Source organism: Gambusia affinis, linkage group LG03, assembly GCF_019740435.1.
Source record: "Gambusia affinis linkage group LG03, SWU_Gaff_1.0, whole genome shotgun sequence".
NCBI lineage: Eukaryota > Metazoa > Chordata > Actinopteri > Cyprinodontiformes > Poeciliidae > Gambusia > Gambusia affinis.
The window spans coordinates 17,494,301-17,517,495 of record NC_057870.1 but is presented as its reverse complement, the minus strand read 5'-3'; the positions used below and the strand labels follow the sequence as shown (position 1 = coordinate 17,517,495).

At 37.4% G+C, this 23,195-nt stretch overlaps 1 protein-coding gene across 1 annotated transcript; it reads left to right on the top strand.

Annotated features, from left to right (window-relative positions):
* Nucleotides 1–97: 97 nt before the first annotated feature.
* Nucleotides 98–18,760, top strand: spef2 (sperm flagellar 2). Its single transcript, XM_044110181.1, has 41 exons — nt 98–264; nt 536–638; nt 1,772–2,003; nt 2,189–2,359; nt 2,507–2,620; nt 2,749–2,825; nt 2,923–3,145; nt 3,287–3,475; nt 4,170–4,357; nt 5,428–5,599; nt 5,727–6,045; nt 6,169–6,242; nt 6,333–6,399; nt 6,701–6,756; nt 6,975–7,069; nt 7,408–7,655; nt 7,755–7,818; nt 7,940–8,094; nt 8,358–8,432; nt 8,566–8,649; nt 10,103–10,210; nt 10,322–10,437; nt 10,798–10,925; nt 11,961–12,099; nt 12,213–12,350; nt 12,442–12,596; nt 13,624–13,677; nt 13,804–13,846; nt 13,927–13,995; nt 14,105–14,237; nt 14,343–14,456; nt 14,642–14,780; nt 15,689–15,761; nt 15,851–16,007; nt 16,107–16,213; nt 16,331–16,513; nt 16,747–16,839; nt 17,116–17,286; nt 17,436–17,648; nt 18,359–18,481; nt 18,661–18,760. Exons 1-41 carry the CDS (start codon nt 207–209, stop codon nt 18,691–18,693), a joined length of 5,253 nt encoding a protein of 1,750 aa, XP_043966116.1. The 5' UTR covers nt 98–206; the 3' UTR covers nt 18,694–18,760.
* Nucleotides 18,761–23,195: the final 4,435 nt, after the last annotated feature.

Genomic DNA, 23,195 nt, shown 5'->3' with positions numbered 1-23,195 from the left:
CCTTAAACTTTTTCACATTTCTTCAATATATTTTGTCATCAGCGTTATCATCATACACCTCATGGTTCCGCTGTTTACATATCACCATGGCAACAAGGTGAAACTGAAGTTTTCTTCGGTGTTGATTTTTGCAAGGATTATATTATCTAAAAAGGAGATACTTCTTATTGAATTGCTTATGAGGTGATATTTAGTCATCAGAGACAATGTCAGATATTTTGTGCTCTTGGCTGAACCGTGAACTAAGGCTCTCTGAAACCATAGGTAAGTGTAAAATAAAACAATCCTCCAACCTAAAGCTAGCTTCATTAGGCTAACGCTAACGTAATAAATACCTCAAAGCAGTTGTGCGTGAAACAACTTCGTACATTTTTAGCATTTTGTTAAAAATTTGACATTAAGTTTTAAAGGCATGGCACAACTATGCCTTTGGTTTTAATGTCTTAGATTTGAATTGTGAATATCTGAGCACAGAATGTTCTGAACTTTATAATTGATCAAAGTTTATGACACCATCATTGCTGTCTGTTTTTAGACGCCAGGAACTTTTCCAAGAATTTCTCTAATGGCTACCTATTGGGAGAGATACTTCACAAATATCAGAAGCAGGAGGATTTTAATATGTTTCTGAAAAGCGAGTAAGTTTCATATCGTGAAACTAGTGATTATATAGCACCTTTCATAAGTTCAATGTAAACTTTACTTAATTGGAATTATATGTGGTAGGCCAACTCACGTGCTTATTAGAATTATAAATTTACAATTTGTTGTTTCTATACACATGTACAATGAGATTAAAACCAACTCCAAAACCAGTGCACACAGTGGAAGATATAAAATATCCACATAAATATGGTGGTATTACATACATACCTACATACGTGGACATATAACCACCATATGACTAGCACATAGCTTTGAGTATTAAGAGCTTTCTGGAGGAACTTGTTTTTGTTCTGGTGCATCTGTAGCGCCTCCCTGAGGGCAGCAGGTCAAACATGTTGAAACCAGGGTGGGAGCTGTCCTCTGTGATGGTTATAGCTCTACTGGGGCATCTGAAGGTGTAAATGTCCATCAGAGAGGGAAGATGGGGGCCAACAATCTTCATGTTGCAGATAGGGAGAGGCTCCCTATCTGCAACAGTGCAGCTGCCATACCATACTCTGTCCTACTCTTTCCAGTTTGAAGATGATGGATGAAAGTGGACTTTGTGAGATGGTCAAACTTATGAGATTGTTTAGTAACCTAACCTTGCTGGGAATCCCTCCACTACTTTATCACAGACTTGACTGTTGGGCTCCTTGGTCTTAATGATGCCGTTCACTAAACCTCTGAGGCCTTCATAGAACATAGCAAATTATACTGAGATAAAATGACATACAGGTGTGCTGTTATTTACTGAAAAAAAAGAGTTGCTTGAACTGGATTTTATTTAAGAATATCAAAGTAAAAGGGGAGGAACATAGAAGAACACCAAACTTTACACATTGTTGTTTAAAAGAGTAACTTCACAACTTTGTACTGTTTGGTGTTGATCTATCACATGAAATCACAACACAGCTTGATGTAGAATCATTCAGCCCCAGTTTGACCAAGGCAGATTTTAAAGTAGGTGATAAAATGAAGTCCAGATTCTTCAAAAGCAATGAAATAGACCTCCACCCCAGTACTGAACTCAAGGTTTCTAATCAAATACCAAACTCAATGTCATACTGTTTGCCTACAAATTTAAAGTGTTCAGCAATCATTAAAACAGATTTTTGTATTTTAGTACCTCCGACGCCAAAACCAATAACTTTTCACGGCTTGAGCCAAGTTTTAAGCGCCTTGGGGTCAACTTCAATAAGAGCACAGCCCAAGATCTGATGCAGGAGAAGCACGGTGTCGCCACAAACCTTCTTTACCAGCTCTACGTCGCACTAGAAGAGAAGAAGCCTGCAGGAACCAGCCGGGTGTTGAAGCTCCCCTCCCTGCAGAACAGGGAGTCTGAAATCCAGTCTTATGTAAGAGCATTGAATAAATGTGTAAGGTATTTTGCAGTACCAGTGGTTAGAGGCTGGTGTCTGTGGATAATATGCTCTTTACCAATACTCATCTGACTTTTACCTTTCCATTTGAATTCAGAATTAGTAGATTGATAATGGATATTGTGACAAAAAATGTAAAAAGTATCTTTCCTTTTATACAGCAACTTCCTCAGGTGGTGTCACCCATAGCAGACCAGGCTCTTCCGGAAATTACTCAGGATAATGAATGTAAAGACCAACAACTGGATGATTTGTCTAAGGCGATCCCATCCACTCAACAAAAGAAGCTGCCCAAAATCCAAGATGAGAGGAAACTGGAAAAGAGCGAGAAGGTAAAAAATATGGAAAATAACGTACAAAATTTTTACTTTTCTATTCAGTTTAACCTAAATATGCCTGGGTTTGTGGACAACATACATGTGTCCTTAGACGCTTGATAATGCAATCATCATTATGTGGGGAAAATTTGTGAGTTGCAGATTGGTCATCAGAGGTTCAGTGACGTAAGTACGAAGCTGCTAAAGCCAGTGGACTCCAGTGTAGATAACAGGAAAAAGAGGAAGCAGGAGGAGCTCAAAGAAAAAGAAGTTCAGGTTTGATCAAGATACAAACATTTATGTGAATCTTTTCATTTTGCAAAAGGAAGGTTTTTTTATGTTTTGTTTTGAGAGTAGGTTTCTAGGGTAATTGTTCTGCTTTTCCCACTGCTTTGCTTGTGCAGATGGTCCAGGCTGAAATCGCCAGGTTTGAGGAGAAACAGTACAAACTTGCCAGCTCTAGTCATGTGACCTTGTCAAGGTAAGAGAAAATGGTAAAGTTAGTATAAGATACTATTTTATTTAAATGCTTATGTTTGTAGAGTTCTATACTTATCTTTTGTATTTATTATTTTCAGCCCCAGTGACATATCCGTCCCTGCAGACTCTTCCTTTAGTCCCGACCTGCTGGACACTGAAGTCCCTGCAGATAAACCAGATAAACTGACATTACAATCCAATACCAAGTATATACAGGGGATCCGGCAGCAGCTGAAGGAGAATGCCGTGGCTCGAGAAGAGAGACAAAAAAGAGTAGACAGATTTCTATTGGAGCAGTATAAAGCGCGTGAATCTCAGCAGGTGAAACTTTGTGAAGTTATATGTTCCCAACAGGAACAAATAATCACAGTGGCATCGTCTGTTTTTGCTCTGGAATTTCGCATATCCGCGAATATCCTCAATCACGTTGTCCTGTACTGTGGTTTTAAACCTGTGTTTCAGGAGGCGCAGCTTGAAGACCAAATGGTGCGCCGTCTGACTCGTCAGACGCAGCAGGAGCAGCGTTTGGCTGAACAGCTGATGCAGATACGGAGGCAGAAAGAGGTGATTTTGGAGAATCGCCTGTTCAGAGAGGAGCAGTACAAGCGTCAGAGAGAAAAGAATTTTCAAGAAGCTCTGGACAAGGAGGCGGTGAGGGGCATTTTCAATCATTCTATGGGTGATCACTGCAAAAACAAAATCTTACCAAGTATTTTTGTGTGGTTTCTGGAGCAAATATCTGTATGCACTTGAAAAGAGACAAAGCTAACTTAAAAGTAAGTTTTGATCAAGATATATGGGCTTGTTTTAAGTAAATACGTCTTGACTATAGATTAAAAAGTACTATAGTTTCACTGGCAGATGATTCCCCTTATTACATGGGAAAAATGTGTTATTATAAGTGACATAATCTGCCAGTGGAACTAGTACATTGTCAACAATTTTAGTAAATTATTAGCTTTAAACAAGCTTCTGTGTCTTGCTCAGAAGAAAGTGACTTGTAAGTTAGCTTTGTGTTTTTTCGAGCGTACTCAAAACCCAACAAAATATAAGTGAGATTTTGTGTTTTTGCAGTGTTTCCATAGGGATTTCAAGAAAATGTATGGTTTTGGTTGCTTTGAGTTAATGTGTGGTTGTGTTGTTTGGTGTTATGAACAAAAGAATTTGTAAAACAGATATTTTTACAAGCGTGGGTAAGTAATAATTATTAAAGTAAAGAATGGCGTTGACAGATTTCAATATTTAGGTAAGAATTCATTATTGTCTTAATTAGTTCCAACAGCAACATAAAGATTTTGCCATGCTGTCTCTACTAAACCCTTGCCTCTCCCTGGAACTGTTGCAGGCTCTGGCTGAGCAGGCCAAATTGGCTCGAGCAGAAGAGATCGAAAAGGAGATTGAATTTTGCAAGATGGTCGCTGCGGAGCGTGCTCGCGAAAAACATGCAAAACACTACAGCCTCTGCTCAGAGACTTTGGGACAGATAGTGGACATGGCAACCACAGTCGCAGAATATCGCAGCATCACAGAGAAGTACGTGACATTCTCGCTTTTAGAAATATGCAAGAAACAGTATTGTCAGTAGGGGTGCACTAATAGCAGTTTTCTGGCTGACCGGAGATCAGCGATCTTTAACTCGCCGATTCCGATTTTGGCCAACACCAAAATTTTTTTGTTGCTGAGCTGGCAACAGGGGAGTAACTGTCAGTAGGATACTTATTTTCAAATTCACCTCTTGGTCTGATGATAGACAAAAAAAAATACTTTTTTGTGAAAGGAACCTAAGTTGTAAGTTGAATACATGTTTCTGCTACTGCAACTTAATGATCTGAAAGATGCAACCGAGTAAGTAAAAGTTCAAATCCTACAGATACTCTTATTGATTTCAGTATGATTCGTAGTGATGTCATTATGGTGTTTGTTCATTTAATAAAATACAGCATGTTTGGAAAATTAACAATAATCTATTAGAGTAATGCATCTGTTGCTGCACATTATCGGTCAGCAGGCCGGATAAAGCTTACTCAACTTATCCCAGGTTAACAAAAAAAGTCTGATTTAGCTTTTTGTAAATACTTCTAGAGCAGCTAAATGCAATAATATTCTGTGCAATAAACTTGTCAGGCCAAAAACTGCTGCTAAACGTAGTAGGTGTATTTTGTATTTGGATCCAGCCAATGAATAAAAAAAAGAACCATTCATAAGCGCTAAGATGCTTATGACTGCAAAGATAATTATGCTGTGTTATTTTTTCAGCAGTTAAGTTGTTTATCTGTTTTGTAATAAGAGGAATTTGGTCATTTTATAATTTGTGTTTTGAATTTTGATGTAAGTCCTACAGTAGCTGATTATTGTATGAGAGTCTCATAGTGGCCAGCTCAACAATTACCGGCTGCAAGGTACTTTGTGTTAATATTTAATAAATAAAATATTTTTAAACTGTTTAATAAATAAATCTGTTTATGAAACAACACTTAAATTATGTTTTGATATTGTTCAGTGATTTATGACCCTGAAGCCATTTTTCAGATCTATGGTCTAATTGTATCCACAATTTAAAGTCTACATTTGCTTCTTGCCATTGTTCATGCTGTCATTTTCAGAATTGTTTCAGAGAAGAAGTATAAAGAGTGGAAGGAACTGTTCATTCGGGGTATTCCCTTCTACGAGTCACAAAAAGACATTGAGCCAGAGGTTGCATTCTCGGCAGCATTAAAGCCCTCGGAGCATAAGAAAGAGGAGGTACTCAACAACCTGGATTATGATGAATACACTGTGAGTATAACACTTTACTTCACTACTTTTAAATTCAGTCGGTATGCTTTGCCAAAGATAATGCATGGCTTTTTTTTAATTTTTCAATAGAAGAAAGCTTTTTTTAAATTCTGTTTTATTTTTTAAGAATATGATTGGTGTGTGGACATGCTCAAAGGCTCCAGAAGAAATAAAGTTACCACCAACCACCAACGACATTCTCGCATATGCCATCTACCGAATTAAAAATATTGCTCATCCAACTGTTGTGGAACCGGCCACGGCCGTTCCTTTATTTTCTATCAAGTCCTGCATCCAGGGCAAGGTTTGCCAATGCAAGAGCAAATGTATGGCCAAGATTGTTGAAGGTTTAAAATCTTTAAAGAAAAGAGATTTTCGTATCAAGGCATGCGTCCTGGGCAAGGCTACCTCAGGCAAGACCAAATGTCTGCAGAAGATTTCTGAAGGTATAAAATTTTACTTTAAAAAATGTGTACCTTTTAAAGTTCACACATTAAAAGTGTTCAGCCCTTGCAATTTCTACTTTGCTAAAACTGTTGAAATATATAAAGTTAATGTTTCCTACCCAGCACATGGCGTCACTGTGTTGTCGCCTTACACACTGATTGAAGAGGCGCTGAAGTCTGCCAGGGAAGGAGAGAAGGTGAATTATAGAGCTGGAACTTCTAATTTACCATTTAATCTTAGTTCAAAGTTTAAAGCAGATGTTTTTGTTGTTCTTTTAACAACATAGGCTACAGATCAGCAGGAGGAGAAGGAGAGTGAGCATTTTTCTCAACCCCCCACACCAGTTCAGTCAGGTGGTTTATTCAAGCTGTTTTTTCTGTACAAACTCAAATTTTTATGTATCTCATTGGCATTTATGTGATGGACCTCTATGAAGTAGAGCATAATTGTGAAGTGGAAGGAAGTTCATTTTTACTCTGTCCTATGCACGTTCTCCTTCAAGTAAAAAAGTTAAAGATGTATAAAAAGGCTTTTCCGTGGGACTAAGTAAAATTTGTATTATTTTTATTGAAGCTGCTTATTTACTTTTATTTAGCTGTTTTTCTTTCTTTTTCCTTTCTTCTTTATTCCTTTTTTGTCTCTTTCTTTATTTAGGTCTTTCTTTCTCAGATTCTACCAAACCAGAAGAAAAAAGAGAATGTAATGCCAAAGTGAGTGTTCAAGGGTGCGCATAATGAAATTTTAATGCACGTTCTTAATTTTGTTTTCCTTTATACGTCACACATTACATTGAACTCCCTGGTATTACTGAGGATTTTTCTACCAGTAACATAACAGAGACTTTGAGAATCCTAATATTCAAACCAGACCTACCATCTGTTTGTAATGAAACATATCTACTTTCACTTTCTGTTATGTGTTTATGCAGATGGCCTCGATTGCAGCATCAGTAGAAAGGGAGTTGAAGAGAGGAAATACCATTCCAAATGAGCTGATAGTGGACATTTTAGTTGACGCAATCAGGTAATAATGATGTTACAAGAACTATGAAATACTATTTGCATGGATTAGGCAGGTCAGCTGTCCTAAGTAGGTTGACTGTGGTTCAGTGGGTAGTTGTCTTGCAATTGACAGGTTTTCAGTTCCAGCTTTCTCTTGTCACATGTGCCTCTGGGCGAGGCAATCTGCATATATATGGATGAAAGTGGCTCTAGTATAAAGCACTGTGAGCTATCAGTATGACAGGAAAATGAAAATACCATATTTTATAAAATGGTCATTTGTTGTATTGAACTAAATGGTTGGTTTCTAGTGACGCGGATTAACAACAAACACTAAAATAGCTGATTTCTTCCCATTAGTCAGGTTTCAGCTCAGTCAGGTTGGGTCCTGGATGGCTTTCCAATAAACATCGCTCAAGCCCAATTGCTGGAGAAAGCTTTGGGTGGGTTTGTGGAAGAAGAACATGCCACTGAAGTCAACACATATGAACTTGTTCCTAATCCAGAACCGCTCAAACCACCAACACCTACTCCACCTGTGCTGGACGTGGCTGTTCTGCTGGATTTACCTGATGAGACTGCGATTAGAAGGGCATCCAGAGATAAAGGTACAATGATGTGGAGCTTTTTGCTCTGTGTTATGAAAAAGAACAAGGTGAATGTTTTTTGGTGCTCATATGGTCATTTTCGTCCCAAAATATCTAAAGATGCTGCTATGGCATCCTCCCAATCAACAGATACCGCCAAGTGGTCTCCGCACATTACATACAGGTAGTGCAGCGTTACACACAGGTGGCACAACGTGATCAGGCAGGAATACTGCTGGATTGAATTTTTCTTCTCCATGACTGGAATCTCAAGGTTTTAACTTGATTTTTTTTTTTTCTGGAAGGATTGCAGCTTTTCAGGAAACCTGGCCAGAGTTAGAAAAGTGGTATGGTGAAAAGCAAAACATTTTGGTGAATATCAACGCCGATGTGGAAGAGGGGGATCTTTATAACAAAGTGGAGTCTGCCTTGTGTGAGGTTATGAAAGAGCAAGAAGAAGGTGACATTTTTTATTTATTTATTTTTTTAATTTTTTTAACCATTTTAATGTTGATGTTTAGCTGTTGAAGTCAGGTAATTTTGTCAATTATTCCAAATAATTAAATGATCAGAATACTTTAATTCAAAGAAACCTCCTTGCTTTTAAACACCGATAAGACTTTCACTGCTTAAGTACAGAGACTTTTGTATATGAATTTGTCAGCATGTTTTACTGAGCCATACATATAGTGTTCACTGAAATCTTGCAATTAATTCCCTCAGGAATTCCTGCCGAAGAGGAAATCCCAAAGGAAACAAGAAGAGGTTCTAAATCTGTGAGGAGGGGAAGAGACTCCGGTGAGATTTCACTTTTAAGACATTATTTGATCACCTCATGCAGTTATTTTAAAGTTAATTTGTGTTTGTCAACATGTTCTATTGTGCAGGAATACAATATTTACTCAAATCTTGCGATTGACTCCCTTATTAGTTGCTGGGCTTCATCCTGGTGAAGATGGTGCGTTAGATTACATACCAAGAAGGAGGTCCAGCTCCATCATTAAGGCAAAGCAAGGCAAGACAGCTTTATTTACATATAGCAACTATCAGGCAAAAGGAATTCAAAATGCTAATATAAAAACAAAAATCTAGTACAACGCATCAAATCAATAAAATAAAAGAAAAAAGCGTAGGCATCAGCAAATAGGATTTTTTTTTTTTTAACTAGTTTTGAGAAAAACTTGAGGTGTGAGCATTCCTTCAGTGAACGGGAAGTTTATTCCAGATTTGATTTTTGGTGCTTAATAACTAAAAGCTGCTTCAGCATGCTTTGTTGGAACTCATGGAATAGTTATTAGGGTTAGTTCAGATGTTCTTAGAAGTCTCAAGGGTTCATAGCAATTAGGGGTGCACCAATAAATCACCCCCGATTTCCTTACGTTTTGAAGATCGGTGATCAATGCATATATAGGAAGCTGATCTTAACCACTGATCTTATATACCTCAGCAAAGATCTAAAAATTAGTCACATTCCTCTATCGCTTTGCTGTGAGCATTATAGGACATGATTAGCCAGCTGATCAGCCAGCTGATCATGTCTGCACATTCGCACTTAAGAATAGTGACCCCGCTGTTGCCAACTCAGCAACTTTCTTGCTATTATTTACCATAAAACAAAACAATTGGGATCGGACAAAATCAGAATCGGCAGGTCAGCCGATCAGCCAGAAAACTGCAATTGGGGCACCCCTAATAGCAATGAACAGACCAGAGATGTATTCTGGGCTTTTACCTTGAAGTCCTTTGTAAACCTTCAGTGAAATGTTTAACTCTATTCTTTGAGCAACAGATAACCAATGTAAAGACCGGACTAATATGTTGGCCTCAGTTTGTATTAGAGGAGACTCTCACTGTGGAGACTCTTCAGCTTCTGAAGAAGCTTGATCAATAGGATCAGGGGGGGGAACTCTTGATCTTACTGATTCTTTTGGAGGTCCGGGCAAAAATAACATTATAATAATCGAGTCTCCTAAAAACAAAGGCATTACGGTAATTATACATTTTCCAGAGTCCTGTTGAACATGTTAAATCAGAACATGTTAAACCAATTTAAAGGAGATGTGCATTAATTTTTAACCTGCGCTTTTTCTGACCAAAAACTGAAAATTAATTTTTTTCCATTTCTTTACTGAAGAAAATTTAGACTCATCCAAATGTTAATTTGTTTAATGCATTTCTCAAATACATGCACCTGACTAAAGTCTCCTGGTAATAGGGGAATTTATAGTTGTGTTCCATCAGCATAATTATGATACTCTATTTGTGTGAGAATATGGATAGAAAAAGGGGAAGAGATTCAAATGAGATTTTACTCTTAATGTAAAACTATTTATTAAGACATGATTTGATCAGCTGTTCTTTAATCACGCCTTATACAGTTATTTTAAAGTGAATTTATATTTGTCAAACATTTTTTACTGAGCATAAATACAATATTAACACAAGTGTTGCAATTAATTCCTCATTAGTCGCCGTTGATCCTCTTAGTGAAGATATGTCGTCAGAGGGCCCAAAAAGTATGGAGAGAAGGAGTTCTATAAGGCCCATGTCCAGCCTCAGGAAGGGAAAAGACACAAGTCAGATTGTACTCTTGATCTAAAAACATTCATTAAGACACGATTTGATCAGCTGCTTTTGAATCATACCTTGTTTTAATGTTAACGTGTATATTTTTGTGTGATGAAAAGAGTCTTTTGACAATGTGGCATCGTCCACTGGGCCTGCTGACGGAGTCAATGACAGCCCCCAGGTGCCAGGATCATTCACAATGAATCCGCTCTACGTAAATGAAGCTCTGTCTCCAGTAAGACATACTTTTCTTATTTACATGCTTTATTTGTTTTTAGGTGGTTTTTGAATACCTGCAAAGCTGTTTATTCTCTACAACATTTAGTTCTATCTCTTGCATATATTACAAAAAAATTATTCATTTTAGCCACCTTGTAACATCTATAGTACCTTGCAAGGCTTTTTATAGATCTTTAGTCTTGTTGCAGCCACAAACGTCTGTGTATTTTATTGGTTTCTTTGATATACTTCTAGTCTCCTATATGTATTATCTGTAAGAGATAACTAATATTCATCTTTTCCCTGTTTTGCTATTACCATCCTCCTTCTCTGCTGTTGATTTAGTTCATATTTTCCCCTTATTATCTTTCTCCAGCAAGTACCTGAGTACCTGTGTTCACACTGGAAAGATGTCTGTCAGTCTTATGTAAACAGCATGAAGCATGTAATGCAGCAGCTGCGTTTACAGCTCACTCTTATTGACCGCCACCTTTTCAACATCAGGTATCATGTTCAGTCTTTTGGTTTCTAGGTTTCAACTCGAAGCACCAACTGCCCTTTGTGTGAAAGTTTCCACTTTACAAGCTAACAAGAATTGATTGTTCACGTAAACAAAACATATTTAGATCCACATTCATCCACCGACAGCTTGTAGCCTATTTTTATTCTTTTTAGAGATGCAACTAATGATTATTTTAGTTATTAATTAATCTGTTGATTCTTCAGATGATTATTGGGATAACAAAAGGACACATTCTGCATTTTTCTTCTAATAAAAATACATAAATAGATGCAAATAAATAAATAATTCAATTCATGTTGTAGATGATAAAATGCAATAGCATAACGTCCCTTTAGTGAACATTTGATCATTTGGAGCAAAGGATGCAGATAAAAAACACCTCTAACATCAACATGTGAAAAGTTCAGCCCTTTCTGCTTGACTAACATCAATACAGTGTAGGGCTAATGTGCTTAATATTTTTTGATTAACCGATTAATCATTGGACAGCAAAAGGTGCTTGATGGGAGATTTTGAATTGGATTCATAATTTGGATCAAGAATTTGAACCATGTGAAGCTAAAACCACCACTTCAGTAGTTCTGGGTAGAATAGATTTACAGACAAAAATGTTTCCTCTTCTTTAAACTCAAATGCATACCTACATATTTCACTACAGTTTTGGATTATATATTGCGCTGAGTACGTTCTTTCAGCAAATGACCCTTTTTCAAGATTATACACTAGTTAACAACTAATTGATTGCTAAATTAGTTGATTTTTGCAGTAATCAATTCATCATGATTAACACCATAATCCTTTCAGTTTTAATTCTTTTGTTTCTAGATTTTGTTTTGCACTTTTAAAACATGATCTCCTGGTTGTTTCATGTCAGAATAGGCATAAATGTTATTTGTTCTAATGTGGGTGCACAGAAAACGGGTTTAGAAGTGTTTATGGGTGAGTTTTTCTCCATAGCATTTTGCAGCTAATGTAAATTTCTCTAATCTCATTGTAAAACTGTGACACTTCTTCAGAGAAAGATACAACCACTTTTTGAGTTGCCCTGACTTGAAGCAGGAGTTGGTTTCTCAGTGGCAGAAGGTGTTCAACAGCGTGCCAGACGACATGAGAGAGGATGAGGAGACCAAAGCGGAGCTTCATCTGAGGCTGGATGTAAGACTATGTTAGAATATGCTGTACCGTGATGCAAAAGGAGCAAACAGATTATGTGCCCGTCATTTAAAAGGGAATAAAACAAACCCTGAATGGATCCGATGTATATTCAGGAGCTGCAGGAACGCCTGTGGGACATCACCGACAAGCGTAAAGAAGAAGACCAGCAGGAGAGGGCGGCTTTCATGTGTGATGGATGGCTGGAGGAGCAATCAGGGTTGCTCATCAACCACTACTCTATGATAATACAGGTAACTTGCTAAGTGTATGTAGCTGTTTAGTTTGTGGTTTGATGTTACAGAAACGTTAAAATCCCAGCATTTCCTTTGTTGTGTCCTACAGATAGAAATGAACCGTTTCCGTGAAACACTCTGTACCCTGTTGGTCTACTACTGGGGCATGAACAGACAAGTACCACTTAAGACATCTCCCAAAGATTTCGGTATCACGCTACTGAAAGAAAATGGAGCTGAAGATCAGGACAAAGATCAGGTTATGTAAGAACCTTAAATATACAGTGCCTCGCAAAAGCATTCATTCGGAGCTTTTCCAAATTTTCCCAAGTTACAACCAGAAACCTCACTGGATTTTATTAGGATGTCATGTCATTGACCAGCACAAGGTAATGTATAATTATGAAGTAAAGGCAAAATGCTACTGTAATTTAAAAAAAAAAATCTAAAAAGTGTGTCATGCGTTTGTATTCCACCCCCCATTACACCAACAATCCAGAGAAACAGCCAACATGCCCAGGTACCTCTGGCATGGGAATCTATTGACGAGAAAACCGTCAGCTGTGTTCTCCACACATCTGGTCCAAATCAACAAATGCAAATCAGCATGTGCTTTAATACCAGCAATGCAGACAACTTCAAGTTCCAGTCACCACACTGGAAGAAAAAGCAGGATTCGACACAGACATCCTTCATATTAAAGTTATTGTGTTTCTCTATAGAGATATATCTTTTATTTATTTAACCTTCATTTACCCTGGTAGTCATTTGGATTAAGAGTCTTATTTTAAGGGAGACCTGGCAATACTAGGAGGCAGCATAAAACAAAACATTGGCAAACACGGCACACAAATTACATAAATATATATTTATATGAGGTGAGGCTTAAAACTGCTAAAACTCAGGAGTTCTGGGTAGAACATATTTACAGACAAAAATGTGATTGTTTAATTTCTTACAGAATAAATGGTTTTCATTTCTATTGTAAGTTTTATACCAAAAACATTGTGATGTATATATAATATATAGGATTTTTTTTTCCATATCACACATCCCTAGACCTAAATATTATCAAAAATCTGTATTGAGACCAAAATTGCTTTTTGCAGACACTATGTATTTTTTCCTGATCTGTCCCATAAAATCTAATTAAAATGCATTGAATAATGAAGCTGTCACAACAAAAAGTCTAAAAAACATTTAAAGAGATACTTTTGTACTGCATTGATATTAGTCTAGTTTAAAAATTACTAAAGACTAATGAAAATGTCTTAAAAATGTGTTTCATTAGTACGGAGCCATTGAGCAGTGGGGCGAAGGAACAGACAAGCGATAGAAACCTGCAGTAAGTGGAAGTACATCAGTTGTCCTCTGAAAAGCCTGTTGATGCTCACCTAAACACTTTGACGTGTATATTGTGATAAATACTGTAAGACATTATGTACACCTGATTGTTCTCTACTTTTGTTAGACCCGGTGACTCCAGGAGGTCTTCCTCTAAGATAATAGATAATGTAAATGTCACTTTTAGTGTTCTACTTTATTCTGATCCATAAGCGCAGCAGATACTGATTCTTTTTGTTGTTTCTTCAAGTTATTTCGGGGGAAACTTATAAGTGACTACGAAGAGGCTCTTCAAGCTATTCAAACTATCAAGGATATGGTAATGTTATTTTTTGTTAGCTTGAAGAGTATTCTAAATGTTCTCTACACATTATATTACCTACTTTTTTTTTGCTGTAGTGAATCTTGCTGGTCTTTTAATTGTGTAGGTGTCAGTAGAATTTCAGCAGAAAGAGGCAGAAGTGCCAGAAGAGGTCGTAGAAGAAAAAGAGACCGTATCAAAGAAGAATACAAGTCCAAAAAGTTCTAAAAAGGAAAAGCAGTCACAAAAAAAGCACGCAGGCATGATACTTAACAACCTTTAGGGAATATATGTACTGTAATTGTCTAATTTCTTTTTTTTTTTTTTTAAATCAACCCTCCTGTATTATCTTTTACTTTCCATAGCATTACCTCCACCAGTAGTGGAGATTCCACCCCCAAAACCTCCAGAAAAAACTCAAGAACAAGAACTTAAAGAGAAAATATATAAAGAATCTACAGCTGCTGTGACTCATGAGGGTATGTACATCTACACTATCTGTCCCAGTATCACATAGTCAAGTATTTATAATATCATGCAGTGGGTTGTTTTAATGTCTGTTCCTGTATGCAGTTACGTTTTTGCACTACATAACATTGTATTTAGCACTTTATTAGTCAGTGTTTAGCTGGGTATTTGTCCTGTTTCTGTGTGTGTTTTGTAGAAAATTCAATAAAGGTTCGTCTTGAGCTGGTGAAAGATTGCGGCCTGGCGATGGTCAGCTCCCTGGAAGACAGAGTGCATGAAACTTTTAACAGACTGGAGAAGCGGTTTGAAGAATGCTATCTGTCCGAAATGAAGTGGTATGATTACATAAACATCTGTTCCCCTTATGATTTGGTGTGGTTTGACCATATGTGTGTATGTACAGCAGCCCTGTACATCGTGTGGTTTACAAATGCATTCATACCGCTTGAAATTCTCCCTATTTTGTTACATTACAGCCACAGACTTCAGTACCATAGTAGATTACAGTCAGTAGTGTAAACCTGATTTGAATATTTTTGGTTGTACGGAAACATATTTGTATCCTTAAACAGTGTGAAGGGGTGTTTGAACTTCTGCATCTGACCTGTTAGAGAAACTATCGTTTTTTTTTTGTTTTTTTTAGCTGTTTGATGTAACTCATAATGCCTCACAATGCTTAACAAATGTCTGTCATTAGTTTATGGAAATTTAGAAAACAATTTTGGTTAAATCCATTTATGTTGAACATGTATTGTAATACAAACTGTATTGTTTGTTGATCATTTTCAAAACCATACTTTTTGATTTTTTTTGTCCATGTGGGCACGCTGTAGATATAGATAAGAACCTGACTCAGACATGGTCCAGTCAGAGTCCTGAACCTAAATACAGTGAAATACGGTGTATGGCATGATTTGAAAATTGATATTCAGAGATGGTCTCCACCCAATCTGACTCAGCCTTAACTATCGTGCAATGGAGGATGAGCAAAAGATGTAATGCTCAACCTCTTCAGAGCAGCAGGTAGAGATAAACTGTACCTAAAAGACCTGCTGCAATTCTGAGCGAGCATAAATGCACAGCACTATTCACCACTTTGTGCTTGTCTATTCCATAAAATCCCATTGAAGTACAATGGATATTGTGGTTGTAATAAAATGTGAAAATATTTAGGGGTCTTGAATGCGACAAGGTATTTTAAACATGTATTGTGTACAGAAGGTTTTAATTTTTCTGCTTCCAGTATTGATCAACTTGGCGAAGTGGTTCGCTATCACATAGAGGCTTCCAGTAAGCTGCACTACGAGCTGGTGATGGTTTGTAAAGCCTTTCGTTGAATCTTTCTAGTATGCTCGGGTGCTTTTGTTTTAAAATCTGAGACCAGTTTTTGTGTTCTGTACTTTAGGAAGACCGTGAGTTCTACTTGAATGGAGATTGTCTGTTGGTTTCGGGTATGGTTCTTCCACCGCGTCCCCCTTCCTTGGAGAGACCAAATCGGTCCATACTGACAGTTGCTCAGTTGGAGTCACTCTTCAATCATCTGTTCAACATGGCTCCAACAGGTTCATGTCTACACCAGAAACTAATTGGACTGATACTGAGTTTAGTATTCTTCCCAGTCATCGACCCATAATTCCTTTTCCTTTCTTTCTGTCTTTTAGGCTTTATGTCCAGCTCTGACTTCTTTTTCTTTTTCCAAGATTTGGTCTGTAACAGCACAGGCAGGAGCATTGTGCCTGAGGCCTGGACAGATATGATTGAAATGCAGGTATTCAGCAGGTTTGAGGCTCTCTCTTGGGGTTTTTTTAAGTGTCGCAGTGAATACTGCGTAATTTTTGTTTTTTTGAACGAGCAGTAAATGCCGTGTCCTGTCTCTTGCTTTCAGCTGTTAGAGATTAGTTTTTTGCTAACTGATGAATATGAGCTGATAGACTGGCGGCGCTTTCTGCTCAGCGCTACTCTCCCCTGGCCGCTTCCCTCTCTGTCACAGCTGCTGTATTTGTTGAAACAATTTAAGGAAGCAGATACTGATGACACTGGATATATAGACGAGGAACAGTACCTAAAGGTTAGGCTCTATCCTAATTTCACACTAATGTGTGTGTGCGTGTGTGTGTGTGTGGGCGCGTGTGTGCGTGTGTGTGTGTGTGTGTGGGTGTGTGTGTGTGTGTGACTTATAACATGTCCAACCCTTTCCTGTTTGTTTGTGAGAAAAATAAACATATGATGTATAAATAGAAGCTGTCACAGGAATTAGTTTCATGGATTGGTTGATCAGCTTTTTTTTTTCCTTCTTAACAGGTAGAGTTGTGGTTTCCTGGTCAGAGTGTCCAGAAAGTTCCTGAGGACCCTTTAGAGCCTCTCCCCTACGACCGTTCAGTCAACCTGCAGAAGGTAACAGGCTAGAGTTTAACTTCTTTATTTCTAATCTAAAAAGAAATTGGATTTGTCCACACTATAAACTTGAATGTTTTTGTCAGTTGAATTTTACGTGACGGAGCAACCCATAATTGTGAAAGGGAAAAAACATAATGCATGGTTCTACTTTAAAATGAACAATATCAAAAGGGAACTTTTGCTTTCTCTTACGTTTACATTTCAAATTAACACACCTGCGAAAGACTGAAATAATTATTAATTGATACTTGTATCAATTTGTTTCTGTTGTAGTTCTTTTTCCAGATGTTTGCGGACCATTCCTCCTCTCCTCCTCTGCTGGATTATGTGTCCATGCTGCAGTACTTTGCAGCCAACCCAAACCCCAAACAGGGTTTTATCAGAGCACTTAGTGTGGTGTTGGGGAAACATCTCCAGCAGCCATTACTGAGCCTTCTCGTAAATGTGAGTATATAAAAAGCAAAGTGAGTCAAATCAAACCCAGATGTACTGTTGTGCTATATTTCTGTATTTGTTAGATTATTTTCTACAAGCCAAAAACAATCACAGACAAGCACATTTCTTAAATTGACATAAAGGTTTGTTTAATACAGTCTCTGCCTGGCACGGAAGAACCCACAGAGCCCACATCCTTCAAGTTCACTGAAGACTACAAAGAGGAGGATGCTCTGTTTTCGTCTTGCAGTTTCTTTAAGGACGAGGAAGTTCCCATTTCTGCTCTGCTTAACGTCGTCTGCCACAAACTCGCCAGGATGGGGGGCATCGCCCTTCCTCCAGGGAACTTGAGTTACGAACAACACAAACAGGTATTTAGGAATTTTGGTTTAGCAAATCACTAAGATTTAGGTTTGGAAGAAAATGTGTTCCACTACAAACGTGGAACACAGAATTCATGTTACATTCTGTTAAATCTGTAATAATGATGAATTACCTAGAGAGCAATGCTAGACCTCATTTAGCATCTCCTGTTCAATTTAAGATTCATTTAACCAAAGCCCTTCAGAAGAGTTTCACAACACACATGACACCAGATTGGATGTAATAACTAAATATAAATATTGTGGTAATAAAATTAATGTGTAAAGAATTTAGCCTAGTCCTAATTTAGAAGGTAACAACAGAGAGAGAATGAATTGTTTATGAAGCAGGCAGCTCTTCTGTGCCAGGCTATTTTAATAGGTCTGTCATCAATCTAAAACATAAAAATGCATTGTCCTGCATCATGATAATATCATAGAGACTCTTCAGGCTGGATTCAACAATAATGTCTTGAATTCTGTGTAAGAAAAGCAGAGATTGAAGGTTGAATTTCAGGGACACTCCAATTCTTTTCCCATATCCAGTAAAATGTTCATCCAATAGGCTTGGAGTTTTGGTTAGAATCAGACACTTTGAGAAGATACTGATCAGTTTGGAGCCCCTCACAGTCCATTTTGGTCACTGCTTGTATTTATTTTTATTACTGAAGTTTCCTGACCTGCTAGCTAATCTTTTTTTGTCTCCGCTGTCTGTTTAGAATCTTGAGAGCGTGTACATTGAGATGGGATATGAGTGCACCGAATCAGTCCCATTCTCTGTTATTTCTAAGCATCCATACACCCAAATGCTGATGGAGACTTCGACAAACTTCCAGCTCATTGTAAGTTTTTGCAAATTTCTAAGTATGCTCATTTATCTTCTTATTCCTAGACATCTTACCCAACATTCAGTTGCACAATTCAGCATTATCAGTATTTCTCCTGCCCCCACCTTACTTGCAAATCGTTATTATTTTAACCAATACTACCAATACTAATGTGTTAACTGTCTTTCCTTCAGAATATTCTGAATACAACTGTCCCATCAGGATGAAAAGGAATTTTAGCCGTTTTTGTTTAATCTTTACTTTGTTGTTAAATAAACAGAAAATGCAACCATACCTGCACTGACTGAAGTGGTTTAAACTGAACTGAAATTTGGGACTGCATTGTCTTTGAAACAACAATCACCTCAGTGATGGCAGGAACGACCTCCTTAACTTGCCTTTTCTCTTCGTCACGCACTCCTGCAGTTTTTCTGAGTGACTTGCTTTTCTAATGCCCTGCCTAACACAAGCAGCGTCATTTGTGCTTACAATGAGAGAATTGCCCAGGATAACCTGCATGTCAAGCTCCACTGGCTACAGCCGGCCAAAGCACGTTCAACAGAGTCCATTCTGCAGAACTTCTTATTTGTTTATGTAACATTGGTTTTTATAATATTTACCTATTTGTTCATGGTTGACTTCCAAGGAGAAGGACTTTGTGTTTTTTTTTGAGAAGGTAGTAAAGAATATGTTTGTCAGCTTTTTGGAGGTTCTTTTTGTGTCTATTTGAAAAAAGTCTTCTAAACTTTTTCAAACATTTTTAAACCCAGAACTGATCCAGAAGAAAACTGCATGCTTGAGATTTAATGTTTTACCTTATTTTCTAACATTTATTTAGCCTTATGCATTTATCTGTCAGACATAAAACAGCAGCAAGTCACTGTGTGTTTGTTTAAACATTCACTATAATTTTAACGGCTTATCTTTGCTGCTATTTTCATCTTTTTTTTTGTCCTCTGCTTTAATGGGTTCATTACAATTACATGCCTGCAAAAGCAACAACTGTGCTCAACCTGTGCAGGTGAAAACAGAGCTATGTAAAATTATGTGATCCCTTACAGATGTCTTTGGTGTTTGATTTTTGTAAAACTTAAGTGTTTGATTTTCATTTATTCACTCAGTCCAGGTATTTGATTTTGTTTGGATTTGTTTGCTTTTTGTATGATCTTCTTGTTCTAGTTCATTCCTTCTGTTAGCTTAGATTCCTATTTTAGGCATAGGATTTAATTTTATTAGAATTTGTGTTTTGGTTTTAGTCTTGTGTCTTCCTGATTTCACTCAGTCTGTCATTCACTAACCTTCCCCAGCTGCTGATTATTTACCTCATCACTGCTCCCTTCCCAACTGTAGTAAGTTGCCCTAATGACTCTCTTAATCTGTATATTTACCTTCCAGACTCATTGCTCTCCACTGGTTCCCTCTGTTAACCTGCTTCTCTCTGTTGCACCTTCTTACTTTCCAGCCATATCTCTAGTTGCCCACTGGTCCTCAGTTCAGTTTTGTTATTTAATTTTTTTTTTTTAAAGAAAGTATTTCCTCCAGCTCGCTGCACTTGGGTCCTCCTTTAAACTTGCATCATGACAAATATGTCAATGACTTTGCATCATGGCAGGATGTGTCTGTAAGAAGTTTTAACCAACTTCATATCATTATGAATGATATGATATTTAATTTTTCACAAGTTGATATGGATTTCTCTTTGTCCTCTTGATAAACATATTTTGTGTTGACTCAAATAATCTGTTTCTGATAGTGAAACCTATTTGATCTGAAAGACCTGACTGTGACATAAAAGGCAGAGGTAAAAAATTATTTTAGCTAAATTTCTAATAGTTATACAATGAGGGCTTTGGGAACCCTTCTCCCCCCTTTCACTACACCCATTATCTCTTTCCCTCCCTTATCTCCGTTTCTCTCCGACCTTCTCATTGTCTGGTTTTCAACAATACGGAGCAACTCGCATGGGAAAAGTACACACAGAGAAGTTCTTGAAAATTTCTTGAAAAATAAGGAAATAAAAGTACCTCAGAGTTGGACCTTTTCCATGTTGCTGCAAGAAAAAACCCATCTTGGATGCATTCTATGATAAGATACACAAATTACAAGTTTAACAGGTGCATTTTTTTTTTTTTAGCTTAGTCTGTTTTGTTTTCCGTTTGTGCTGTTTTCATTGATTTATTTCAGAGTTTGACAAAAAGACTTGAGCTACACACCAGCACATGCTGCTAAGAACAGGATGGGTATTGCTTTTTGGATGATCTTTCTTCTGGCTCTTCCTCTGCTTCACTCTGCCAACATCCTAATGATCTGTCTGATTGGTGAGTATAACTTTAAGATCTCTTTAAACAATTTCGTATCGCTTGTTAGCAATCTTTTGATATCGCGCTGACATTATTTGTCGGGGTAGCTTATAAAAATGTTACATGCACATTTTTTATTGTCTGCCATGTAGGAAGAAGTCACTTCTTGTAGATAGATGAAATTTCTCATACTTTGCACCAGCAAGGTCGTGAGGTTTGCATGTTCTTGTAGCTTGGTAACCCAGTTATTAGAGGTATTTACATTTAAACATACAGAAAACCCCCCAATAGACTGTAGTCATAATTTTGTGATCAATAAATCCATATTTCGGTTCCCCGCAGTGTAGACAGTTACAAGAGAAGCACATGGTCATTAGGAGAAAAGTACATCAAAGAATATAATGACTAGTTTCTGGAGCGACAAACACAGAACCTTGCTCTAGGCTTCTGGACTTTTTTTTTTTTTTAGCTTATTTAGAGAAATGCTTTGTTTTTGTCCCTGTCTTTCAGGGAGAACTTTAATGGCTTTCTAAACGTCATGGCTCCTCTGTCCTTCCAGTGGTATATGTTGTTGGAGGAGAAAAAGGTAAAACATTTCCTCCAGCGGGAGCATTTTGATGTTGACATCCTTGATGCTTTTAACCCATGTTCCTCCATCATGCCTCGCAGACTCGGTAATTCACTTGTTTCTATTACTTCATCATACATTGTAATCAAAGTCACGTTTTAAAACTTTACATGCATTTAAAAGCAGATATTGGTTTTAATATTAAATATTATATCTCAATATTTAATATTAAATTGAACCAAACTTTTTCTATTTTACGTCAGTTGATTACAAAATTATTTCTATTTCCCAAAGTTCAGAATAATCAAGAACTTTTCATTACTTTTAAACTTTGTAACTTGGGTCAAGTTACAAAGTTTACAAAGGAGTGGAGTGAAAACTTTTTGCATCCAAAAAGTTTTCAATGTGCTTGACTTTTTCCACATTATTTTGCTATTAGTAACAATGTTTAATTAAAGACTTTTAAAAATGAACAAAAATGACTTCATGAGAGAAACATCATCTGAGCTGCAGAGCAAAGTTCATATTTTTTTTACAAATACAGAAGCTTAAGGCATACTGAAACCGTAGCATCAATCCTATCACAAAAGAGAGATGGCAAAAAGGTGCCTTCATCCTGTTTTGTGTTTTTTTTAAGTGTGCTATTATTAGTTTCATCAGATTTAAGAACTTCTCTGCAAACTGAATGTGCACTTACAAACTATAATTGCATTCCTGAGTTTTTTTTCATCTTACGCTTGATTTGCTCCAGCTGTTAAGTACATTGCTTTTTATCCCAGCATGGTCCTTTTTCCATTGGTCTTCCCAGTCCAATTTCATATGTGCCAGTCTTCAACCAGACTAAAGTTGGTTAAAAAGAACCGAGAACACTGGAAAATGTAGTCTGGAAAGATGCAATATGGAATATTGACATTGAAAAATATGTAGAAATGTATATGATAAAAATATGCAGATTTCTGTTTGCTCTGGTTTTGCTCTTTATGAGTTTCCCCCCACCTAACACCCAACATTTGTTCTGTCCTACTTTGTCTCCTTCTCCCCGTCTGTTTGGGACGAGACAGAGGAAGACTCACTGGCACCATCAAGTCCCAGACAAACGAAACACAGGACAGGAGTGAAGGAGTGGACAGCTGAGTGGACAGAGACAACTGGTCCTAATTGGTCATTATTTGCCCACTAATCTATATTTTCTTCTCTGCTAAACCCCAACGTAGATGTGAGTCGTGCTCTTGAGGGCAGGATCAGAGGAGGAGGGGAAGTCCTCAGGGCCTGATCAGCCATGACTCAAGTTGTGTGCTTTTGTGTCTTGTGGGGTTGGAGATTTGGGGCAAACCAGCAAATGAGGACGTGAGGTCAAAGTTGAGACTTGAAGGTGGTGCTGTTGGTTTTCAGCCAGCTGACCACGACGGTTCTTTCTCACGCAACATCATCCATACTGACTTGTACATTTACACAGTTTCAGAATTCAAGCGTCTGCTATTATTCCCAGAAATCTTTGTTTAAAATAACAGATTAAAACAAAAAAAAAACAGGAAAGCTAAATATTCACCAACCTAAACATGAGTTTTTGCCGCTTAGAAATACTATCAGCTGCCCCTGCATGTGGTGCCGTCAGGTCAGAGCGACACGACACGCCACTGCCACACAACAGACATCTGGCAGACTTGATGACGTTCAAAGTGGAGAGAGGACACAAGGATCACACCTCTTTAGCTCAAAACATTGCTAGGCATTAATGTAGGACTTCTAAAGTTTACTTTTATAGCTAACATAAATTTAGAATGTATAAAGGGCACGGGAAGTGAAACAATACAGCTTTTAAGTCAAAGAGAAGCAATTGGTGCAGTAACTATGATTTATT